Here is a 23,943-nt window from a genome sequence, read left to right as displayed (position 1 = left end):
AAAACATACTTGTTTGTCTACATTAATGTTGTCACCTTCTAAATAGTCCCCACTATTCACTTGTGACAGCGCTTCTTGTAATTCTTGAAACACTTCTCAAACTCAATATTTGGGATAGCCTTTAGCTCTTTCAGTGATGCACTTTTAATGGCTGACTGACTACAGTCAAAGTGAAGTGGGTTCCCAGTTTGTGTTCTAAAACAGCAGATATTTACTCATTCATGCAAACACTTACCTGGAGTTACTGTAAGTCCATTCCACTATAAAAAGTACAAGAATATATATTTATTTCAAGAACTTAGGACCTAATAATTCCAGTAGATATTTTGACCTATTTAAGATAGGAATCAAAAACAATATATTTCATGGAATTATTCTTACTACAACACAAAACTTTAATATTTCATAGTAAAAAGACAAACATTCATATATTTTTCTACTGCATGAAAAAATGTTCTTTTAAGCACTAATTACTAAAATTCACCAAGCCTGGTGCGACGTCATAGCCAACACACTGCCGTCAACTTCCAACCCTTCACCACCAAATGAACAACAGGTAGCAGACAAACAGCTAGAAAACACCATCAGAAGGGATGGTTTGCTATATTCACAAACGATGGATTGACATGTCAAATTAAAATAATTGACACAAATACAGTATGGAAATGGTATGTGAAGTAGCAATTGCTAATATTGATCTTGGCATGTTCAGTTTCTACCTAGTTGGGATTTATAGAACTAAAGGAAACTTAAAGACAGGTCTGTATGTTGTATCTGAAGTATTTAAAAATTTATCAACTAACAAATCAGTAGTAATCATGAGTTACATCAATATTGCTAGCAAAACAAAAAAGTATGAAAGTATGACTACACTCTATTGTGTAGCTACAATACCAATAATACAATACACAACACACAGCTACAATAATTCTGACCAGCTACAATATCCAGAGATTAGACCTCCCATACAGTAGAATCACACCAACCTCCAGAACATCCATAGACTGTGCATGCACTAATCTGCAGCTAGAAGAGCTCCATATTAAGGTTCTACACAGCAAGACCACACAGGCTCTGTACCATTAACTTGGACAACCACTTACCCCCACCACGATCTGTTGAACGCAGAAACATGAGTACAAAAAACTTGCATAAGTTAAAAGCTCTCCTTCAACAGCAAAACTGGACATCAGTCTACAGTTCAACCAATGCAGAGAAGACTTACAACAGTTTTGGCAGTATTCTTTCTAATGCAATAGATATGACGTCCTAAAAACAAAAATGAGAATAAAAACAAAATGAAATAAGCAAATTCTAACTGACCCCATAGCAACGCACTTGATAATGTACATTGAAGCTCAAGACTTAAAAATAAAACTGGAAGTGAGATCAACAAAAATAATGCAGCTCAATTAAAACAAGAATATGAGCTTCGATTGAAACATTTGAGGCGCCAAGATAACATTGGCAGATAAGTAATCAAAGGCAATATGGCAAATCATCAATTCAGAGAGGAAGCCAAAAGAGCATAAGCCGCTGCCCATAGCATTAGATATACAGGGAGAACTCATAAGTAACCCAGTAAAAATTGTAGAACTTTCGACAATTTTTTTATAAACATAGTTGAAGATACAATAATCAAAACCAAGCAAGTGGCCAAAGAATACTACCAAATGCAAATCCAAATATTCCAAACTTAATACTACAACCTACATTCCTAGAAGAGGTAGATAACTAATCCGACCACTAAAAACCAAAACCTCAGCTGGATTTGATAGTGTCTCTACAAAACTGTTGAAAATATGTAAAGAAGAAATAGTTAATGTTATAAACAAATATTTCACTTCTAGAACATTTCCATCTGCGTACAAAAAATGAATCTTAGAAATCAAACAGTAAAAGATTCAGAACTATTTAAAAATCTATAAAATTTATTAAAATACAAAATATGAATTTACAGAAAATCCCTTCTTAATTTTTTAAAAGTCAATAAATGAATAATAAAATTTAATGAAATTTTAAAAGCCAATTTCCAAAAGTTTGATAAAAATCTTTCAAATCTAACAAGTTTTTTGAAAAACCTTACAATCTTGAAAAATATTTTTACATTTTGTGAAAAACTATTCTTAAATAAAAAGAAGTATTTTAATAAATAATCAAATTCATTCCTATTTATATTTAAAGAATATAGATGGACTAGAAGAAAATAAAAAATATAGAATTTTGAGAAAATTAAAGATAAATTTCGTTTGACAATTAATTATGGTAAGGTTAAACATTTTAAAGTTCATTCACCAAACAGATTTTTCAATATTTTTTATTATAAGCACATTAAAAAAATAAATAAAAAATTTAAATTTAATGGTTACTAGTAAAAAGACTTAGAGAAAAGAAATGTAGGCCTATTATGATTATGTTGGCTGAATAAAGTGAAACATTTAAAATTTGTCACAAATCTTCTGGATAGTAATATAAATAATAAAATTGTTGTCTTGATAAATTTTGTCTTTCATTTCAGAATCACATGGATTATCTATATTAACCCTTTTAATGCCAGACATTTTTTTAGTGACCATGCGAAAAATGCCAACCTGTTTTCAAAAAGTACATGTGAAGAATGCCAGGCCCTTTTTCCATAATTTGACAACTATTTTTTTAAAATGTATAACTTTTTTATTTATTGAAGGAAATTATCCATTGAGGTGTTGTTTTTTATGTCATAATGTGGAGTGTTTAAAACAAATGAGTATTAAAATTTTTTACAAATTTATATAATTTATATTTGTAAAAAACAAAAAATAAAAAAACAAAAACTTAAAAAAAAATAGTTTGAACATATAAAGGTACCTTAATTATTAGCCTTAACTAAAAAGTAGTTACTGGCAATTGTACTATATTTAATTGTTAACACACACACCAAATTTGAAGAACTTCCCTTGAAAAATAGTGAAGTTACAGCATTTTATCGAAAACCTTGTAAAGTCCACAATTTACAGTAAAATTCAGTAAGACATATTTTGGTCAGTTTCATTCAAAATCACTTTATTTACACGTGTTGTTTAGCCCAATGTATAAAATTGTTTGTTGAAATAATAAAGTAGTTTACATAAAATTAAAATTAATTATTTACAATATAGGGTACATAATTTAAAATTTTTTAACACTTGTGTTTGCCGAAGAACAAAGTATGAATCCCCCTCTTTTACTCATGGTCAAATCTATTTACAATAATCACAAAACTAATAATAATATAAGCAAACTGAAATAAACAAAAGAAAAGCACGAATAATTCCCATTAAAACATAACCTAGCAACACCGTATTACCACAGCAACCAAAGACGCTCACTGAATGATTGGACGTAAATGAGGTTGAAAACAGCTGATAACGTCATCACATGTTGAGTATCAATAGTAGTAGTGTCTAGATACAGTATGCAAAGTTTAGTGGCATTTGGTCAATAATTAAAACTACAATATAACAAAAACCGGACGAGCGCCCCCAGCGCATAAATAAAAGGGTTAATATTTTATGTGTGTTTATTTTTATATTTCACCGTAGTTGAAAAATAAGAGATTTTTGTGATCTTAGATAGATTGTGTTGATAAGACCTGATATTTACAAAGAGTCTTAAGTAAGTCATATGGAAAAAAATTAGTTTCTTTAAAAGTATAACATTATTTTATGCACAATAGTAAAAAGTATGATAACAATCCTAAAACTGTACAACATATTGATGAAAAATTTTTGTTTGAAATATTTTTCAAACATAATTTATATAATATGTTCCCTAAAATAGGTGTGTGCTAGTTGTTCCATGATTTTAATAATTCAAAGAATTCTTTTCCATTAAAATAGGATAATAAAAAGATATGAACATGTGTTTCAAATGTTTTGGAAGTTTATTAAATTAATTATAATTATTTTATCTAATACATTCTTATATGCAAGAAACTACAGAGATTTAGCAGAGTTAATTTTTCATGATTTAATTATAAGTGGCGAATTTGGCTATTTTATAAAGTAATTTTTTATTTAAGTAAAGTTTTTCATAAAATTGAAAAATGTATTATATGATTATTCATTCTTTGATTTTAACAAAGAAGTATAAGAAGAGATTTAACAGATTTACTGTTTAATTTTATATATTCAGTTTTGATAATAATCTTTTTTGGTAGATTATATACAGATTTTTTAAATTAATTTTTTATGGCTCTTAAACAATCGTAGGAACATTTACTACATGATTTTAGAGATCTGTTTATGCTATTTTAGACAGTACTCATATTTTAATTTCAAATAGCTCTGAAAGTGTTGTAGGAATGTCAATTCCTACCCTACTCGTATTAAGGATATCTTTAAAATGAGACATCTTCCATAATTCTACAATGAAATATGAGAGTATAAGTTGTTTGTTTATCTGATTTATTGTTTTTGTTCATAGGATTTTAATAATATAGTCACATGAACTAGAATATTGAATAATTGATAAGACCGGACTCAAATTGCAGACGTTGTTTGGTAAAAAGTACTCAAATTTTCAACTGCTTGTACAACTTTCTAAAAAAGAAAACCAACAATAAATTTAGTACAATAAGTAGTTTTATTACAAAAATAGAAACAAGTTACAATATTCCATAGTACAAAATAAATTATTAAGTTAATAAGCACAAGGGCAGTTAAAATAATTTATTCCAGTATTTTAATCTTATTAGTGCAGCTGCTGTAAAGTAGGTCCCCACGTGAAATTCAATTTCGATAAAATGTTTAGAACTTTCATAGATGATCAATTAACAAAATCAAATTCAACAAGGCAACCACAATTGAACAGCGTTTCCACATCCCGCAAGCAGCGCCGGATCAGCAAAATCCAACTGAAAAACAAATAATTTCATAATTGAAATGATCATTTAAAATAAAATAAATAATGTTTGGGCAGATCTTAATAGGTCTATGATCTAACAAAATTACAAAGATAACACTACAATCTAACATAAACTTATAGCCAAACATGTACATTGTCTTGTTTGTGGTTTGAATAGTTTACTTTACTTAGTTACCAAGTGTGATTTGTTGTTTATTTTAATTGAAATTACCATCAAAACTTTACTAAAAAATTGAGAAACTTTAGAAAATTTTAGTAATTGATATTTGTTGAACAAATTCTGATGTAAAATAATAAGATGATTTCGTTTAAGAAATTTTTCACTGTTATACATTAAAAAACTACATTCTGATCATTAGAATGTATCATCTTCATGTATAAAAACAACCTTAAAGCATGAGGTTAAGCAGGAACACAAAAAACAAATAATTAACAAAGAAGTTCTAGTTTGCTATAAAAAGAAATAGCTATCTTTGAAGTGTATATATATATATATATATATATATATATATATATATATATATATATATATTAATTGCTGTAATTAATTAGGACTTCCTATGTGTGTGTGTGTGTGTGTGTGTATACATATAAGTTTTATTCACCAAACGGATTCTTCTACTTGTGGCCAGTTGCCTATTATTAATAACGTTTGAGTGTTTTATACATGTGATTGTTTGTTCTAAGTATCAAATTTAAAAAGAACTATGACCCAGGAAGGTAAATACAATTTTACTGAGAACGAGCATGACCATGTAATAAGTATATAATATTGTATAAATTCTTAGACATTAGGTATGACACCAGTCACAACAGCCTATGGATTTTTGAAGAACAGTTGTTTTAGTGCTTTGAGTACGGATTGACACTATAATGTGACAATTCATGTGCATATAATGAAAAAAATAATTTTTATTTGATGTACTAATTATTACTATCATTTAAAAGGATTTTTACATGTTATTATATTTAAAGTTAAAGTGGACTAAAACTAGGCATTGATTTTATAATTTGGTACAATATTATTGTGTATAAGATAACACATATGCAATTTATAAATGTAGTAGAAACTTGCTACAATATCTATTTTCTAGAATCTTAATATTATATTATGTTGAAACATTTTATTACAAATTAAAGCCTCCAAATGGAAAAAACTAATTGTAAGCAATGTTTGTTTAATTAAATTTTTTACAAAGTGCTTTTATGTCACTTTAAACAACATTGTTTGACGTAAACATGTGTGTGTGTGTGTGTGTGTAAATATATATTTTTCTCACTAATTTAATCGCTTATAACTTTTATTATTAAATCTTATGAACCTACTCTTCATCTTTCAACATTTACTTTTCTATAATGAGAATGTTGTAATTTTTACATCATGTTTAGTTTTATTCACAACCAAAATGAAATTATAATTTGTTTATAACTGGATGCATGCTACCTCAAATCTTGATAATACACAACTCCAATATTAAAAGTATGTTTAATAAAAAATACAATATTTCTAGATTTAATTTGTTTACTATACTATTTATAAAACAACATAATTAAAGTTCATTTTAAGCCATAATTATTCATTAATTGATGTACTTAAAAAATGCTAATATCCTTATATGCAACTATTTTTTATTATAACAATATTATAAATTTCAGAGTATAGATTTCATATGAGAGATCCATTTGTTAGTCCCTATTTTGAAATACAATGCGATAATAAGGTGTAATGGTGTCACAAACATCATCATGCCACATAGTGACTAAAAGAGAAGATAGAGTACTATGAGTGAGAAAGAGAAATAGAGAGTACAATCTTTAAGGGATGTTGTTTTAGCCAGAAGTGCGGAGTCCATTGAAGTCTGAACATTTCCGATCAATACTTCCCTGACCTCAGATCACGGGCTAGATTATTCAATATGATCTGATTTCAGAAAAGTTGGAAGATCTCGCACATGATCTGAGGTCGGAAAAGTATCGATCAGAAATGCCCATGGCCATCAGTGTGGGCTTTGGTGGCCGACCAGATTACCCAAATTAAAGCAAAGATCATATGAGTGCTCATAAAGGTTATCTTTAACTTTGGTACTAGTAACATATTTATGATAACCTAATCTAAACCTACTTATATTGCGTAATAACAATAAATAGATAGTGACAGAGTGGTCGTCTACTTCTCGCCGACATTGCTTCCTTTAGAGAGGGAGAAAAGATCACATTGTTATATTGGCATGTAATTTTTACAGCATGTCAATTAAAGTCTGTTCTTTCCATTAATGTAATTTTTTTAGGTCCCCAGTAAGAAAAAGTGTTCCAAAAATAGTGGCCTCCGGATAACCAAAGTATCCAAGAAAATCATGCAGCAAGAAAGCCCATGTCAAATGACCAAGAAACATGCTGGCAGATTCATGTTTTCTTTATGATCGTAATAATTAAAACTAGTGAAGTAGACTACAGGTTTAAAAAGAGTAGTGTGGTAATTTTAATACTGGCTATAAAATAAATAGTTTTTAAGCCTAAAAATTTCTAACAATTTCAATTAAATAGTTAGTTTCTTACTGCTGCAGTGGAAATTATGAAACCTTGATTACTGACCGAGGTAACACAACCCTGCGCAGAGGTCAGCTGAGAAATGAGGTGGGGTGGACGTGTCGCAGTGTGTATCCTGATCGTTGTGTCCTTGGAGCCTGTTATCACAAATCCTTCATTGTGCCACATAGAGGTGATGGAACCTCTAGGCTGATGGCCCATGTCAAAGCTCTGCCAAAATACAATAAAAATATTGAAAAGTAGACAAAAAACATATCATATAACATACTCAATATTACATTTCTAAAAAAAGTTAATTCTCTAATGTGTATTGAGTATTGAGTACGACTTATGGTTATTTCTAATGCGTTACCATATTGACCCTTAGAGTGCTGGATATAAATTTATATATTTCCTTTTACCGTGCAATTAGGTTACAAAATAAATGTTAATTTACTAAGAGTTTTGAAAGTTCTATTTGAATTAAAAGTTCTGAAGTTATTATGAGAGGTACAAAGATAAAAACTTATTTTTTAAAAGACTTTTTGACTTTTACAAATAAATAGGTATAAAAAACCAAACATGGAATTTTCTATTTAACTAAAAACAAAAAAACCACAAATTTTAAAGAAATAAAATTGAAAAACCAATTTAAGTTATCCTAAGTCTGTAAACAATATGCAGAGGTAACATAAATGTGCTATTCGATATAGGAACAGAGCTTGTGTGAAATCTCGAGAATTGCACAGTCACCCTCAACCACTGAAAAAGCCATAAAACACGCCAGAACACTGTGTAAAACATTGTTTGTTTGCTATGACATCCAGTGCTAGACAGACAACAGGTAAGCAAGAACAATGAGTACAGCTCAGATGTTGTCTGACATCCAGTTAACATTCTAACGCATTTCATCTCCAGTTTTACAAACTAGAGTTTGTGATGGAGGACAATAACATTGATTAAATTATATTTACTGTCTTATGCATGTAGAGTATTTTTTTACCATGGGATAACCGTGAGAAGAGTTAAGTTTTTTATATGGTGTTTGAATACTGAGCGGTGCAGTGTCTAATGTTGGCATGCATACCACAGAGTGCTCATGTAACCATTGCTAGTGAAAGTGTAACATGTGGGCACTACTCTAGCTATCGATAATAATGTTAACACTTTGAATACTGAGCGTTGCAGTGTATAATGTTGGCATGCATAGCACAGAGTGCTCATGTAACCATTGCTAGTGAAAGTGTAATATGTGGGCACTATTCTAGCTATCGATAATAATGTTAACACTATGAATACTGAGCGGTGTAGTGTATAATGTTGGCATGCATACCACAGAGTGCTCATGTAACCATTGCTAGTGAAAGTGTAATATGTGGGCACTACTCTAGCTATCGATAATAATGTTAACACTTTGAATACTGAGCGGTGCAGTGTATAATGTTGGCATGCATACCACAGAGTGCTCATGTAACCATTGCTAGTGAAAGTGTAATATGTGGGCACTACTCTAGCTATCGATAATAATGTTAACACTTTGAATACTGAGCGGTGCAGTGTATAATGTTGGCATGCATACCACAGAGTGCTCATGTAACCATTGCTAGTGAAAGTGTAATATGTGGGCACTACTCTAGCTATCGATAATAATGTTAACACTTTGAATACCGAGTGGTGCAGTGTCTAATGTTGGCATGCATACCACAGAGTGCTCCTGTAACAATTGCTAGTGAAAGTGTAATACGTGGGCACTACTCTAGCTATAGATAATAATGTTAACACTTTGAATACTGAGCGGTGCAGTGTATAATGTTGGCATGCATACCACAGAGTGCTCCTGTAACCATTGCTAGTGAAAGTGTAATATGTGGGCACTACTCTAGCTATCGATAATAATGTTAACACTTTGAATACTGAGTGGTGCAGTGTCTAATGTTGGCATGCATACCACAGAGTGCTCATGTAACCATTGCTAATGAAAGTGTAATATGTGGGCACTACTCTAGCTATCGATAATAATGTTAACACTTTGAATACTGAGCGGTGCAGTGTATAATGTTGGCATGCATACCACAGAGTGCTCCTGTAACCATTGCTAGTGAAAGTGTAATACGTGGGCACTACTCTAGCTATCGATAATAATGTTAACACTTTGAATACTGAGCGGTGCAGTGTATAATGTTGGCATGCATACCACAGAGTGCTCATGTAACCATTGCTAGTGAAAGTGTAATATGTGGGCACTACTCTAGCTATCGATAATAATGTTAACACTTTGAATACTGAGCGGTGCAGTGTATAATGTTGGCATGCATACCACAGAGTGCTCATGTAACCATTGCTAGTGAAAGTGTAATATGTGGGCACTACTCTAGCTATCGATAATAATGTTAACACTTTGAATACTGAGCGGTGCAGTGTATAATGTTGGCATGCATACCACAGAGTGCTCCTGTAACCATTGCTAGTGAAAGTGTAATACGTGGGCACTACTCTAGCTATCGATAATAATGTTAACACTTTGAATACTGAGCGGTGCAGTGTATAATGTTGGCATGCATACCACAGAGTGCTCATGTAACCATTGCTAGTGAAAGTGTAATATGTGGGCACTACTCTAGCTATCGATAATAATGTTAACACTTTGAATACCGAGTGGTGCAGTGTCTAATGTTGGCATGCATACCACAGAGTGCTCCTGTAACAATTGCTAGTGAAAGTGTAATACGTGGGCACTACTCTAGCTATAGATAATAATGTTAACACTTTGAATACCGAGTGGTGTAGTGTCTAATGTTGGCATGCATACCACAGAGTGCTCATGTAACCATTGCTAATGAAAGTGTAATATGTGGGCACTACTCTAGCTATCGATAATAATGTTAACACTTTGAATACTGAGCGGTGCATTGTATAATGTTGGTATGCACACCACAGAGTGCTCCTGTAACCATTGCTAGTGAAAGTGTAATATGTGGGCACTACTCTAGCTATCGATAATAATGTTAACACTTTGAATACTGAACGGTGCATTGTACAATGTTGGCATGCACACCATAGAATGCTCCTGTGACTATTGACGGTAAACATGTTAATCATTTAGAATGACGCGGAGATAATTTTGAAGCAATCAGCACACACGTTTAAATAGTACGATCTTGTCCGAGCAAATGTCTTGGATTTCTGTGCATGTTCCTTCATTTTTGGTAAGTTAATGATGCATTACTGTGTGGCTACTTAAAACCTTTTTCCATATTCCTGGTGTTTTTCCCAGTTGAAAATTTCTGATTCTCAAGTCCATTTTCAAACTAAATAACTGTAGTACTGGTTTTAACCTTTACGCCGAGTGTTAGCAATTGTAATGGTTGTCAGCAGCTGTATTTGCAGGAGATGGCAAAAGGTTTGCGGTGGTCTAGTAAATTTTGTCACTAGCAAATATGAGAGCAATTTGGTGATGAATCATGTCTACCACCTACTTTATGCTCCTTAGTTTTTATTTCATTGTCTTTTAATGTGTCAACATAAAATAGTGTGTGCATAATTTTTTTTTCCATTCTGTCGTTTAAAAAAATTGATATACAGCTTCCACTTATCACTATTATCACTAGTTGTAATATTGTGAAATCCTGTTTTTCCAAGTGTATTTTAAGCACTTCTGTTGGAATCAGAATTGAGTGAAAAGAGCCGTGGTATTGAGTGTTGGAATCGATTTATCCCTAGTAAAATTTCAGGAGACATTATAAAAATTCACACATAATTAATGCAGTTTTTTTCCAGGAGACCAAAATTTTTATACTATACAAGCTTTTCCAGGATTTCATCATTAAAGTCCTGCGAAAGTATTGTAACTCTGATCACACTTCCGGCCAGTATATGAAGAATCCATGAGAAAGTAATCTGCTACGGAAGTTACCACTTGTATCACTGGTTGTTGTGGGAGTCAATACAAAGTCTTTTCACATGACAGTAATGTCTCAGCAATGTTTATAACTGAAATTTTAATGTCCAACACTTCTCTCCTGTTCTTGAAAACACATGTCCAACACTGGTTGTGACAGCACTTGTGTGGTTGCGCCTGTTTGTAGCTTATTTCAGTCGAGGTTTGCATGTGACTGAATATCAAAACGTAACATCACTTTCTTTGTTTTAACTTATGTAATCTGACAAACAATCAGAATATGTGTGAGAAGCATTCGTTCATAGACCAAACTGTGAAGATCGCTCCAATGACATCCAGCAATTTCATCGGCTGACTTTAATTGTCCAATGGATCATTACATCCATGGGAGCCTCAAGACGACAGAGGGATAGAATAAACCAAGATAAACTCCACTACACAAGTGAAGGCAATCTTTAACTAACCGGCATTTGGTAAGGTTCACGAATATATGTTGAACTCCATTTACAATTTCACGGATTCATAAGTCCTGTTAAGGAGTTGCCAAATTATTTCTTGATTTCAAGTTATTAGAGATAGAAAATTTGTTTTGAAGATTCCGGTTCTACAGGAAGGTTCACAGGTTATTCCCGGTTTTCACCTCAGGTGGCCACCTTGCATTATCTTTCTTAGCTTTCATCACTGTTTTAGCCTTCTAAGTGAAGAAACTGAATTCAAGCATTTCACCATTGTATAGACAACAAGGAGTGAACATTTGCAAGTTCTTTTACTTCAATGAAAGTTTTTTGCCATAACAATAAAGCTCATGACCAAAATATAAAAAAAATGTAATACACATATCTGCACAATTACTTCACATTTCTTAGGTTTTAGTTAAAATATATATATTTTTGTATTTATATAATATACACCAAATAGAATATTTTATAAACAGCAGCACCTGAGGCCAGTGAAGTAGTTTTTACATTTGTTAATAACACATGGATTCAGAAACTTAGGAAAAATTAAAGACAACATGCTCTAAAATGTATGGATTTTTACATTTGCTCTAACTGAAATACTGTGCAATTTAAACCATCTGCCTAGTGACTGGGATCTTAATTTTCTAAAGAAATAAATACTGAAAAAAGTGAAGACTTCTATCCACAGAATACATAGAACACAATCTCACTAGAACACTATTCACAGCACAATTTGATAGCCAAACAGAGAACTAGTTATTGGCAGGACATAAGAGTATTACCAACAAATGTAACTAATAGTAATATAACTAACAAATTCTGTTACCTGACCTTACTTCTTAACCTGACTAAAATGCCTGGGTTTGGATTGTCTATAGTTATGTCGCAGAGTAGAAATTTTTAAAATATTAACAAGTTTAATACATGAAACAGTACCTACACTGAATACTTACTTCCATAAGTTCGAAAGAGTCGTTGAGTGTATTGAAGATGTGAAGTCTGTTCTCAGTGTCTCCGACAAACATCAGGTTGCCTTTACTGAACGACACAGTCATAGGGTGGCCCTCTTTGGTAACCTGATACAAAGCAAATTTTATTACTGATTGTTTGTTTAAAAATTATTCGTTTTAGCTATATCTATATGACTGGAAGTAGTTTGTAATGATCCAGGATTTTTATGACATAACTTGTAATATATTTTTGCTTCCACTATTATTTTTTGGGACACATATGTCATAAATTGAATGTATAAAGGATTATTTGTAATCCACCTTCAAAAAATATTGTTTTGTCAATTTAATGGATTGTTGTAACAACAATCCTTTGAAGAAAACCTTAAATATAAAAAAATAGGGTCACTGCCTCAATGATCAGTACAATAAATGATCCTACTTATTTGTTATTTTCTTAGAAAGAGTTATAGAGTCAATGATTAGTAGCATTAAAGACCTATCACAATAGTTAATTATTCTTAAAACTTTGCTAATCATTCTGAAAACACACTACATTGTAGGAGCAAAACTTTGCATAATGCAAATTGAGCTGGCAGTATGCAATTAAAATTTACATTGTAATGACATGAGTATATCCTGACGAGAAACATTCAGACTCACAGTAATGCCAGACTTGAAGATCTTCCCTGCAGTAATGTCCCATACAGACAGTGTCCTGTCTTCACTGACCGCGACGATGAAGTCACGTATGATGCAGATATCCATGATGCTACGGTTGTGACATGTGTACTCCATGACAGGCATCCCACCACAATGAGGGTCAAACACTGCAACATTTGAGGTGAACTGACCAGCCGCAACTAGCCCCTCACGACAGGCCAAGGACAGTGCAGCTGCCTTGCACCTACAGACAGACTTACGATTATCCAAAAGCATAATACCCATTATCATTACTAACCAATATTTACACAGCTCAGATCCATTACCATTTCACAGCAGTAACAATATTATCACACTCACAAGCAGTGGACTCACTTGAAGCAATAAACTTCCCGCAATTGCTGGTCGAGGGTCCACAGTTTGATGCTGGAGTCCCAGGAAGAAGAGTAGAACTGGTCCCCCTTGGGGGTGGAGGCCAAGGACCAGATCCACCCGTTGTGGGCACTATTCATTTGGTCTACGAGGTTGAGACCATCTGTTAAACTCCAGACTCCCAGGCTGCGGTCTCGTGCTCCCGATATCCCCACCCTGCCCCCCTGCAACATTCTCAACTCTCATCTCTTACTTACTTTCATTGCTTACAGGACACCATGTTGTAATTAGGGATGGAATATTTCTCTAGAAATAAAACCCTTTAGAATTAACTCTTCTTATCTTTTACTATTTTAGATGAAGTTTTATATCATGTTAATGATCTTCATTAACCACTTGAAGGTCAGGACAAAAAGTCAGTTTTTACATTCAAACAACCCAGCCATTAAATTCTTGCATGGCATTACATTACATTACTCATTCAGTGATTTACGCTGATGATACCACCTTACTTTCTAGTCATCATAATTTAGACTGTTTGGCACAAATTACCCAACAATCTGAGAAAAGGGCTTATGAATGGTTTGCAGCAAATAAGCTAGCATGCAATTTGGATAAAACACAGTGTATTACTTTAAGCCTCAAACAGGAAATCAATTTGGTATCGGTCAAGCTCCTAGGAATTAATGTAGACTCAAAATTAAACTGGTCAACTCATATAGATACTGTCTGTAACAAAATCTCTAGAGTAAATTACTTACTTTGGAAACTCAAAAGTTTTGTTAGTCCAGAGTATTTAAGATTGGCATATTTTGGGCTTTTTCAGTCGCACATATTGTATGGTCTACTTGTATGGGGTCATTCTTCACATGTCATTGACATTCTTGTGCTACAGAAAAAGGCTGTTCGTAATATTGGAGGAGCCAACCCACTTGAACACTGCAAACCTCTTTTTGTACAATTTCAAATTCCCACAATAGTAAATCTTTATATTTTTCAAGTTTTATTGTATACAAAATCTAATTTGAATCTTTTTCATACAAGACAGGAGATCCATCAATACAACACTAGGGGAAGGAATAAGATTGATATATTGCCTCACAGACTAGCTAAAACTAAAAGCTCGTTTAAATTAAATTTTATAAATTTTTTTAATAAGCTGCCTGATGATGCGAGACTTGTTTCCTTTAAAATATTTAAAAAAAAGTTATATGATTGGCTAGTGAAAAATCCTTTTTACAGCATTGAGGAATTCATGAATTGCCATATTAATGTTAGGTTTTAGTTTATAACTAACTATAATTACTTTTATTTAGGCTATTGCTACTTTACTTAAATTTCATGTGAACTTTTTACAACACTTTTGTGTTAATGTAATTTTTAGCTTTAACAATGTATGTAATTTTAAAATGACTTGTCCTATTTCTGTAAACAGATCAATGGAATAAATGATTCTTATTCTTATTCTTATTACTTCCCAAAACAGAACTGTTGACACACTCCTACAAAAACTGTTATAACTCATATATAAATAGTAGTCTATTAATGATTGTTTGTTTGATTTTACTTATTATATTTATGGAAATACTTCTCAAAAACACTACAATGCAGCACACCATTTGAATCAAATAAGAGCTTGGTATAAAAGGTGTTTGTCTACCTTGAAAAAAGAACTTTAATATAATTATAATAATCTGAAAGGATATTTTTTAATGTTTAGTTTGATATTATATTAAACTAAAAATAAAGAAGTAAAGGAATAATGTGGTCAAATGAAGGATGCAAATATATTACTGTGATGCCGTTTTGTAACTGATTTTGTGATGCCAAGATCTCAACCATTTTGGAAACAATTCCAGAAGCCTGTGGCCTTCAAAGGATTAAAAATTTCATATCCTCATTCTAGAATTAACAAAAAACCCTAGACAAAAACGTTTCATATAGATCAGGAGTGGCTTGAGAGGAGAAAGACGACATAGGATTATTGGCGCTATTTATGAAACGATATTGTACTGGATAAGATACTCTGATCAAACTAAATGACCAATGAGCTCATGTGCACCATCAAACCAAGACCCAAATAGAGTCTTAGAATCTATATGCATTTTTATAAGAGAGATTATTTCTGTATTCTTGTTATAAAACAGTTCATTTACTGTAAAACTCATTAAACGGGAAACTTGAAAATTATTATGGTTGTAAGCAGAACTTAATAATAAGTAAACACAAATTTGAAAAAACGCAATCAAAATTTACTGGCTGGTTTACACACCTTCCAGTTGAACCTACACTGGGAACAGAAAAAAAGTTATATGTCATTATATCACTAACCACTTTAATAGAGCATTGTCCTCTAACCGCTTTGTCTGGAAACCACAAATGATCACTAACCACTTTAATAGAGCATTGTCCTCTAACCGCTTTGTCTGGAAACCACAAATTTCGAGATATTGAGATAAAATAGTTGAGCAACAGGTCTAGTATTGTGGAGAATCACCGGAGTGGGGACTCAAGACTGGGGAGTATCATGTTTAGGCTGATGCTAGCCCAATCATAAGAGTGTTCTCTAAAAGCTTTGACTGGAAAAGGCTCGAAAAGAGGCAACCTCTCCTTCTTTCAAATTGACATAATTGAGATATAGTGCCAGCAATCCATCCTAATGGAATTTCGATAGGAGATGGCCCCTACCCTCAACTTTGTCCATCCTGAGTGTACAAGCAAGCGCAAAGGTTCTTTTAGGAGTACTGTAAGTGCAGTGAGGGATTTCCTCATTTTCTTCCCAGACATGAAAAATAAAAACCCATTGTATAAATTGATATATTTTTTAGAATCACTGTAATTGTTATTTTATTTATAAGATATAAAAATTTTATAAGTAAACAATAAGAGCTTATACTTGTATAGCCACTGTACATTGGATGGATTCATTTACTTAAAAAAACATGTTTAACTTACAATTGCAACTTATTAATAAGTACACGTAAATGTAAGAAAGCTTTTGATTAATTGTAAAAATTCATTTAATAAATAAAACATTAATACATTACATTTCACCTGAATTATTTTCACTGTATCAACAGTCGAAATGTGAAGAGATTCATTACGAAACTTCTTGATATTACATTCTTCTATGGACCACAGTTTGAGTCCTCTATCAACTTGCAGGCAGACTGTATGACCAGGAATGTCATCATCTAAAAACATAGAAATTACAACAAATTTTTTTTCTTATAAAAATTAAAAGCTTATTAATTTTAAGTAAAACAATATTTTTCTTTTCTTTAGTTTGATAAAAGTTTTGATCTCAATTGGATATGAAAATGAAATTGGATAAGATAAAAGGTGGAATGGGCAAAATAATAATACCAATCACCGTGACCCTGAGGGTTTACTGTGACAACTCTGAAACCTAGGTCATCTTGACACTCTCAATAAACCTCAAGATATATCCACAGGTGCTAAAAATTCTACATCAGCAGGTTTTAGGAGTGCTCTAAACCAAGCCAATGTCATTGCCAATGAATTGTGGCCTCCACCTAATCACGGCAATCACTTCACAGACACAAATTATGTGTACAGCAGTCCCCTTAGAATCCCTAAAGAAGTAACATATCTCTGACTCAGGTGGAAGTTATGCAGGCAATGTCCAGTCAGCAAGCTAGAGAACAATCTGATGTAGTGAGTCCAAGAATGGGGTCATCCTGCTGAAATTCATGGTGTTCTGGTCTGATCATCTGCAAAGGGTGATTACAGTAGAAAAGTTTCAACATTGTATCCTACCAATATTTATGAGCATATGTGGGTTTTCCAAATTATGTTAATATGCCTAGCCAAGTTGCTTGTGTTCCTTGGATTTATCTTTTGAAGCAGTCTTACTGCACTAAGGGCCACCTCACCCTTCACATAAAAATGGACGCAGCCCATACAAGGCTTCCAGAGCTGCTGTGGCACTGAAGCGCATAACTTCAATAATACATGGACTAGTTAGATGCTAAATGTCCTGAAGTCCAGCCATACTGTTTTTCTTCTTCTAACTTTAGCCACCAAACAACACAGCCAATGGCTTCATGACGATCTTTAGAGCCCTACACAACTATCTTGGGTCTCATACCCCAGGTTCTATTATAAAATTGTCTGGTGGTATGGAGATCGAAAACTAATCTATACAGTTAGCAACTTTAAGTATGATTTCATCTCAGCATTTTATCAAGCACCACACTCAGTTATTTGACTTCACTGGAGAAGGCAACGCATGAAAATGTAATCGCTTTTATAATCTAAAGCCAAGCTAAATCAGTTAAAACAGTGAATGTTAGAATTACAATGTTACAAAATTGTCATCAAATAAATAAAAAAGACTAAGAGTGGTCTAAATAACATTAAAACAGAATACTCTACTCCTAAATTATTTACCTTTGTAACATACGTTAGATGTAGGTAATTCTGGCCAGCGATTTTTCAACCATGATCGCCACACTTCATCGTCTGATAATATTTCATAAAAACTGCGGCAAACAATTTTTAATGTTTTAATAAGTTCTTTGCCATCTAAAAATGTACAAATATGGAGAAATACCTGAAAATAAACAATTAAATAATAACCAATAATATATATATATATAGGCTATTATGTATTTATATACTTAAATTATAATTATAATTGATTTATATCTGATTAAATAAATTATGTTTAAAGGCAAGGAAAATATCTAATGAAATTTCTGTTTTAAAAATAAAACATATACCATATACGTTACCATTTACTTTTGAAAATGTTTGTGCAAAAAGTAATCATATTGTAAATGCATTTCAGTGAATTAACTCTGTATATAAAAAGTTTTTGTTATTTAGAAGTTTTATCACAAGCTGTATTATAGAATTAGAACAATAACATATTGACTGAAATTTATAGATGGGCTATGTGTATTACTAATCCAGACTGACTTTCAAAATATTCTTGTCCTTCTCTGAAAGAAATGAAATGAAAATACGACCACACTAGTATGAAGAACACAAAAATAGAAATTTATAGAAACAAACATGATAGAACGAAAAAAAACAACTCTTCAATTACAAAATTACAAACTTACAAGCATTTCCAGGTATTGTGATCGCTGTTATCTTATCTTTCTCGAGAATCCTGATTAAGGCAGGCCGCGCGGCATCACGTGATTTGCACGGTACATAATTGCCTTTCCATTACAATTCAATTTATATTTCTGATTAGCCCCTCTAGAATTTGATATTTTACTGATAGGTACTATCTCGAGGGATGTTTTTCTTTCGTCGACATCAGCGCGGGGCAGCACCGAAGGTGCTGTCAATGCCCGCGCTGATGGCCGGAGGCACTCGCATTTTGGGTGGCGGAATGTGATCAAGAATAAAAACAAGTTTTTAGTGTTTTTTTAATAAAGAGTTTAGTTTGGTAAATGTTTGTTTTTGTTGAAATTTTGTGTTTGGAGAAATGTAGAGGTAAAACACGGAAGTACAACAAAGCGATGCACCAGCTGAACGGGCGGCGAGACTCTGCAATCACGTTATCTACTAGACGCTCGACTTTGACCTCTGTCTGAGGATGGGGAGGGGTTTGCGATAAGACAATTCCTGTTTTATATGGACGAAATATTGTTCTACGCTAATCTAGTAATCAGTAGAAACGAAATATGAAATAACGATTCATGTCTGGGTGTGGTCGGTATAATCCCAAAGTACCAATATTTTTATTCCTTCTACAACATTACATTTCATGCATCATATAAAATGGTAGGAATATACTCGACCATCCTACACAGTTTTGATGGCCGGCATTCAAACAACAAGAACAGAGTTGCCTAAATTAAAGTATTCAAAAGCCCTAAACAAACTATGGAAAATAATAAATTAGATAGAAACCTTCATTTTAATTTAGAAAAAATATTGAAGGCATACATAAATATACTGGAATTAACTAATCAATCAATATAAAGTTTCAACACCATGACATTCTTCTGAATTGATAACAAAACAGGTGACATTGGGTTGAATGTACAAGTATATCAAGGAACTTTTCACTACAACTGATGTCTTCCAATATTTATCTTAGTTATCATGTATTTGATGAGGAGACCAAGATAAGAACTCTAGTCTAGGCGTTCACAAACTTACAAGATCGATTTTTATCAGAGTAACAGAGGGCGAAACTACCCATTCCACCAACCACGTGAAGTAGGAAGAGGTGTCAGAAAATAGAATTTCAAACAAGTCTTAGAAAAAATTTGGTTAAAATTAGAGAAATTTTTAAAATGGAAGAGATTATGGTTGGCCCCTTTATAAAAAGAGGCTTTTGGGTGAATTCAAGTTGGACTTTTAATGATCTCTTCCACATTTGTACAGGTACATATTCATTTTAATGGAACTAGTACAAGTAGTGTATGTTTGGCGGGGTTTTTTGAACCTCAAAAGTAAGTTGGGAGATGAGATAATTTTAGTGGATTTTCTAGAAAATATACATTGAACACATGTTTTAGAACAAATGTTGTCAAAATCAGGTAACTTTTTAAAATAGGGACATGGCATCCCGAAGAGGGACCTTTTGGCCGTATTCAACACAGACTTTGAGTAGGGTATGATAAGCGGACCTGGTTTTTTATATCGAAATTGGCAAATGATATTACTTAATCATAAACTTTGATATAATCAATCAATACAAATAATACAAGTAAGGTACAGTAATATTTCAATTTTACATAAGTAACATTTGATTATTAAAAATGACAGTCAATTTTAGAAAACTACACGACATTGCTTTGAAATATGATGACGTGTTTTTTGTGGCTTCAACATGTAGGACTTGTATCTGAAAACTGAAAACCCATTATGTGACATTTGTGGGAAAGAAACAAATGTAACTATGAGAGGAGCAAATATGGTCCTCTTCAGTTTTCCTAATTTTGGTTATAATAATTTGTTTGATAACTGTTAGTATTAAATTCACATTTTAATTTAAAACATATATTTTTTTATTGAGTACTATATAGGTATACTTTTATATCGATTGACAGTCTAGGATTTGAGATGCTATATTAAGTATCGATGATTACATTCTTCGATATAAAAAACCGGGTCCGCTTATCGTACTCTACCCTAGACTTTTAATACATTCTTTTGTGTTTACATAGTTTTACTATATTTTCATTTTAGTGGAACTAGCCTTCTACTAAGTAGTTGATCCCCATGACCCTTATCATAACATTTTTAAGAGTTTTCTAAAAATTCATATTGAAACACATTTTAGCAAAGAGGTACTAATTTACAAGACCCACTTTAAATTCTTTGTTAATTTTTTAATGCAAAGTGTATACTATAATAAGTGACTAAGATGACAATATTAATAAAATACAAGTTTGGAAGGTCTAGTAGCATCCTAATAAAACAAAAACATGCCCTCTAAAGGGAGAGAACCTTTCTTGGGTAGAGTGGAAGGCCTCAGGTAGGGTGGTAAGGCCTCGGGTAGGACGGTTGGGCTTCGAATAGGCGAGACAGTCAGGTAGTAGGTTATTTAAGTTATTGTTAGCTTTATGGACAAAACAATGTTTATTTACTGCTATTCTCATTGGATATTTTTTAAATAGTTTTTTTTGTTAAATGTAAGAGATAGAGTACGATAAGCGGACCCGGTTTTTTATATCGAAGAATATAGTCATCGATACCTAATATTCGTATCTCAAATCCTAGAATATCAATCGATATAAAAGTACCTATAGTCCTCAATAACAATCACATTTTAAAATTAAAATATTAATTTAATATTTACTTACAGTGATCAAACAAATTATTATAACCAAAATTAGGAAAACTGAAGACGACCATATTTACTCCTCTCACAGTTACAGTTGTTTCTTTCCCACAAATTTCACATAATGGATTTTTCGGTACGAGTCCAACTCGTTGAAGCCACGAAAAAGCAACGTCGTGTAGTTTTCTAAAATTGACTGCCATTTTTAGTAATCAGAATTACTTAGGCCTATGTAAAATGGAAATATTATCCTACGTGTATTATTTTAGAATGTTTACAGCTGTTGATATAGATTATTTTAAGTTAATAGTTCAACATAATTAATCAGTATCAATTGATTATATCGATGGTTATGATTAAGTAATATCGTTTGCCAATTTCGATATAAAAAACCGGGTCCGCTTATCGTACCCTACCCAATGTAAGTATTTCAGTTCAAAGTTATAAAATTGGAATTCCCTAAATTAACGGATTGTCTCATTCGGGAATTTTTCTTATTAGGCCTTTTGACACATTTTTTCTATGGTAGCCTATTGCTATCCTTAACACTTTTTAAGTAGTTCCATTTTTTTTTTTAATAAAAAAATCATATGAAGTGAGACTTAAAGACATTTACCTAAATTATATTTAATTAGTGTAAAGCCTACCTCAACAGGAATTGTGTTAAGAGTGAGTTGAAACTCTTCAGTTTCAGCAGAAGACTGTAAATCAGTGTCACTCATGTTTTCCACTCTTATAACCCTCCAGTTTTTATTTCAAGAGAAATGATGAGAGGAATTTGTTTGAATTACAAATCAATTTGGAAAACTGATTGTAACTATCATAATTCCTTATTTGTACATACAACTTTCACAACACCATAAAACAACAACAACAGGCCAAACTTCACTAATACTTATATTAGCACAAGCACTGATGTACTCAACTGGGTATCAATTTACAAAATCGTGACCATGGAAAGGTATGTTAATTTTTTTTTCCTGAAAACTACAATTTTTCCTGAAAACAATAGTGAAGAAAAAATTCGTCGGCAACGAAAATCAAAGGAGTTACGATTTTTTGAAATCCTCTGAAAACTCTGTTTTTGACAGTACCTCTGGCAATTTTACTGAAATGATGACGTTAATCCTGTCAACGATGCCTGCCCGCTGCGCAGTGCTGCGCACTGCTTGCTCTTTTAGAAAAAAAATTAACTCGAGCTTGCAAAAGTCGAATCCCAGATCACGTGATGCCCCTGATCCTTAACCCTCCAAGTGTTGTTCGACAAAATTTTGTCGGTTATTTTCCATCCTTAATGCAATAATGGCCGAAAGGCATCAATATAATACAATGATATACTTTCCCCCCAGTTTATATGCACCTGTGATAATAATACTTGGCTATAAATGCCCAACCCATGAAAAATGGACTTTTTTCATGGTCACGGTATTGTAAATAAATACCCTCAACTGAACTCTACTAATAACTAAGTTACACTATTACCACCACCATACTATCCTATTTTTTTTTTTTTTTTTTTTTTTTTTTCTTTTTTTTTCTCTCTTTTAAGCCTCAGCTTTTAAGCTATGCTGGCTTCGATGTACACTGGTTTATTATTATTACACTGATATTTATTAGCAAAGTACTCTGATTTATTACACTGGTATTTATTTGCAAAGTACTCTAATCGTGTCTATGCCTGATTGGACCTCCCCGGGATTTGAACCCGTGATCTCTCAGTTAGAGAGCCGAGACTATATCCATTAGTCTACGGAGGAGGACAGAACTATCCTATTTCTAACACTACCAGGATTAGAAATTTTAATTTTTTGACAGTTATAAATTAACAAACTGCTGACTTGTATTTATCTCAAACTTTTTTTAATATATTTGCATTAAATGTTCAGCATAGAGTAAGCAAGAAAAATATCGTTTAGTATAATTCCACATTGTAACACAAGCTAATTTTGAAAATAAATAAGAAATGAACTGTAACAATAACGTACATACATATCTAGAGTAGCATATTTGCCCATGTGATAAACTTTATAATACATGAGTGGTACATAATGCATCTTGGTCGAAGTTTTAAAGTTAATCACAAACTTACTATACGTAGAGCTACAACATCGTTAGTTACAATTCATACCATTTACATTGTTTAGTTTAATTTGTGTTTATTAAGCCAGTTATTTACAAGCAATAACTCCAGTTTTTATATCGACAGCAACAAAAAAATACAGGTTTTAAAGGATTCTAAAATTATTGTAAAGGTTGCAACGCCAATGTATAATAACGTTGCTGCTTCATTTATGCCATAGTGTTGGGTTATAATGGTTGTCATCAGCTTAGAGAGCAAGATTAGTTTGGGACAGATTTCACTTTACTGAGTGAACTGTTAAAAGCGTGCTCTGAAGTTTGACGAAAAAGTTGCGA

General features: G+C 32.4%; 1 protein-coding gene across 1 annotated transcript; it reads right to left on the bottom strand.

The window, feature by feature from the left end:
• Window positions 1–4,579: 4,579 nt before the first annotated feature.
• Window positions 4,580–22,450, bottom strand: LOC124355044 (F-box/WD repeat-containing protein 9-like). Its single transcript, XM_046805954.1, has 8 exons — window positions 22,176–22,450; window positions 18,168–18,330; window positions 16,809–16,948; window positions 13,758–13,978; window positions 13,383–13,626; window positions 12,723–12,845; window positions 7,477–7,641; window positions 4,580–4,873 (listed from the first exon to the last, which is right to left on the bottom strand). Exons 1-8 carry the CDS (start codon window positions 22,248–22,250, stop codon window positions 4,805–4,807), a joined length of 1,200 nt encoding a protein of 399 aa, XP_046661910.1. The 5' UTR covers window positions 22,251–22,450; the 3' UTR covers window positions 4,580–4,804.
• Between the last annotated feature and the right edge of the window lie 1,493 nt (window positions 22,451–23,943).

Source organism: Homalodisca vitripennis, chromosome 2 (assembly GCF_021130785.1).
Source record: "Homalodisca vitripennis isolate AUS2020 chromosome 2, UT_GWSS_2.1, whole genome shotgun sequence".
NCBI lineage: Eukaryota > Metazoa > Arthropoda > Insecta > Hemiptera > Cicadellidae > Homalodisca > Homalodisca vitripennis.
The sequence above is the reverse complement of the archived record's forward strand: the minus strand, read 5'-3'. Positions and strand labels throughout refer to the sequence as shown.

Coding starts and splice junctions, on each gene's coding strand:
- LOC124355044 (XM_046805954.1), bottom strand. CDS start 22,250: ATGAGTGACACTGATTTACAGTCTTCTGCTGAAACTGAAGAGTTTCAA. Junction 18,331..22,175: donor TTAACACAATTCCTGTTGAG/GTAGGCTTTACA, acceptor GTTTATTTTCAG/GTATTTCTCCATATTTGTAC. Junction 7,642..12,722: donor ACTCTTTCGAACTTATGGAA/GTAAGTATTCAG, acceptor GTATTTTGGCAG/AGCTTTGACATGGGCCATCA.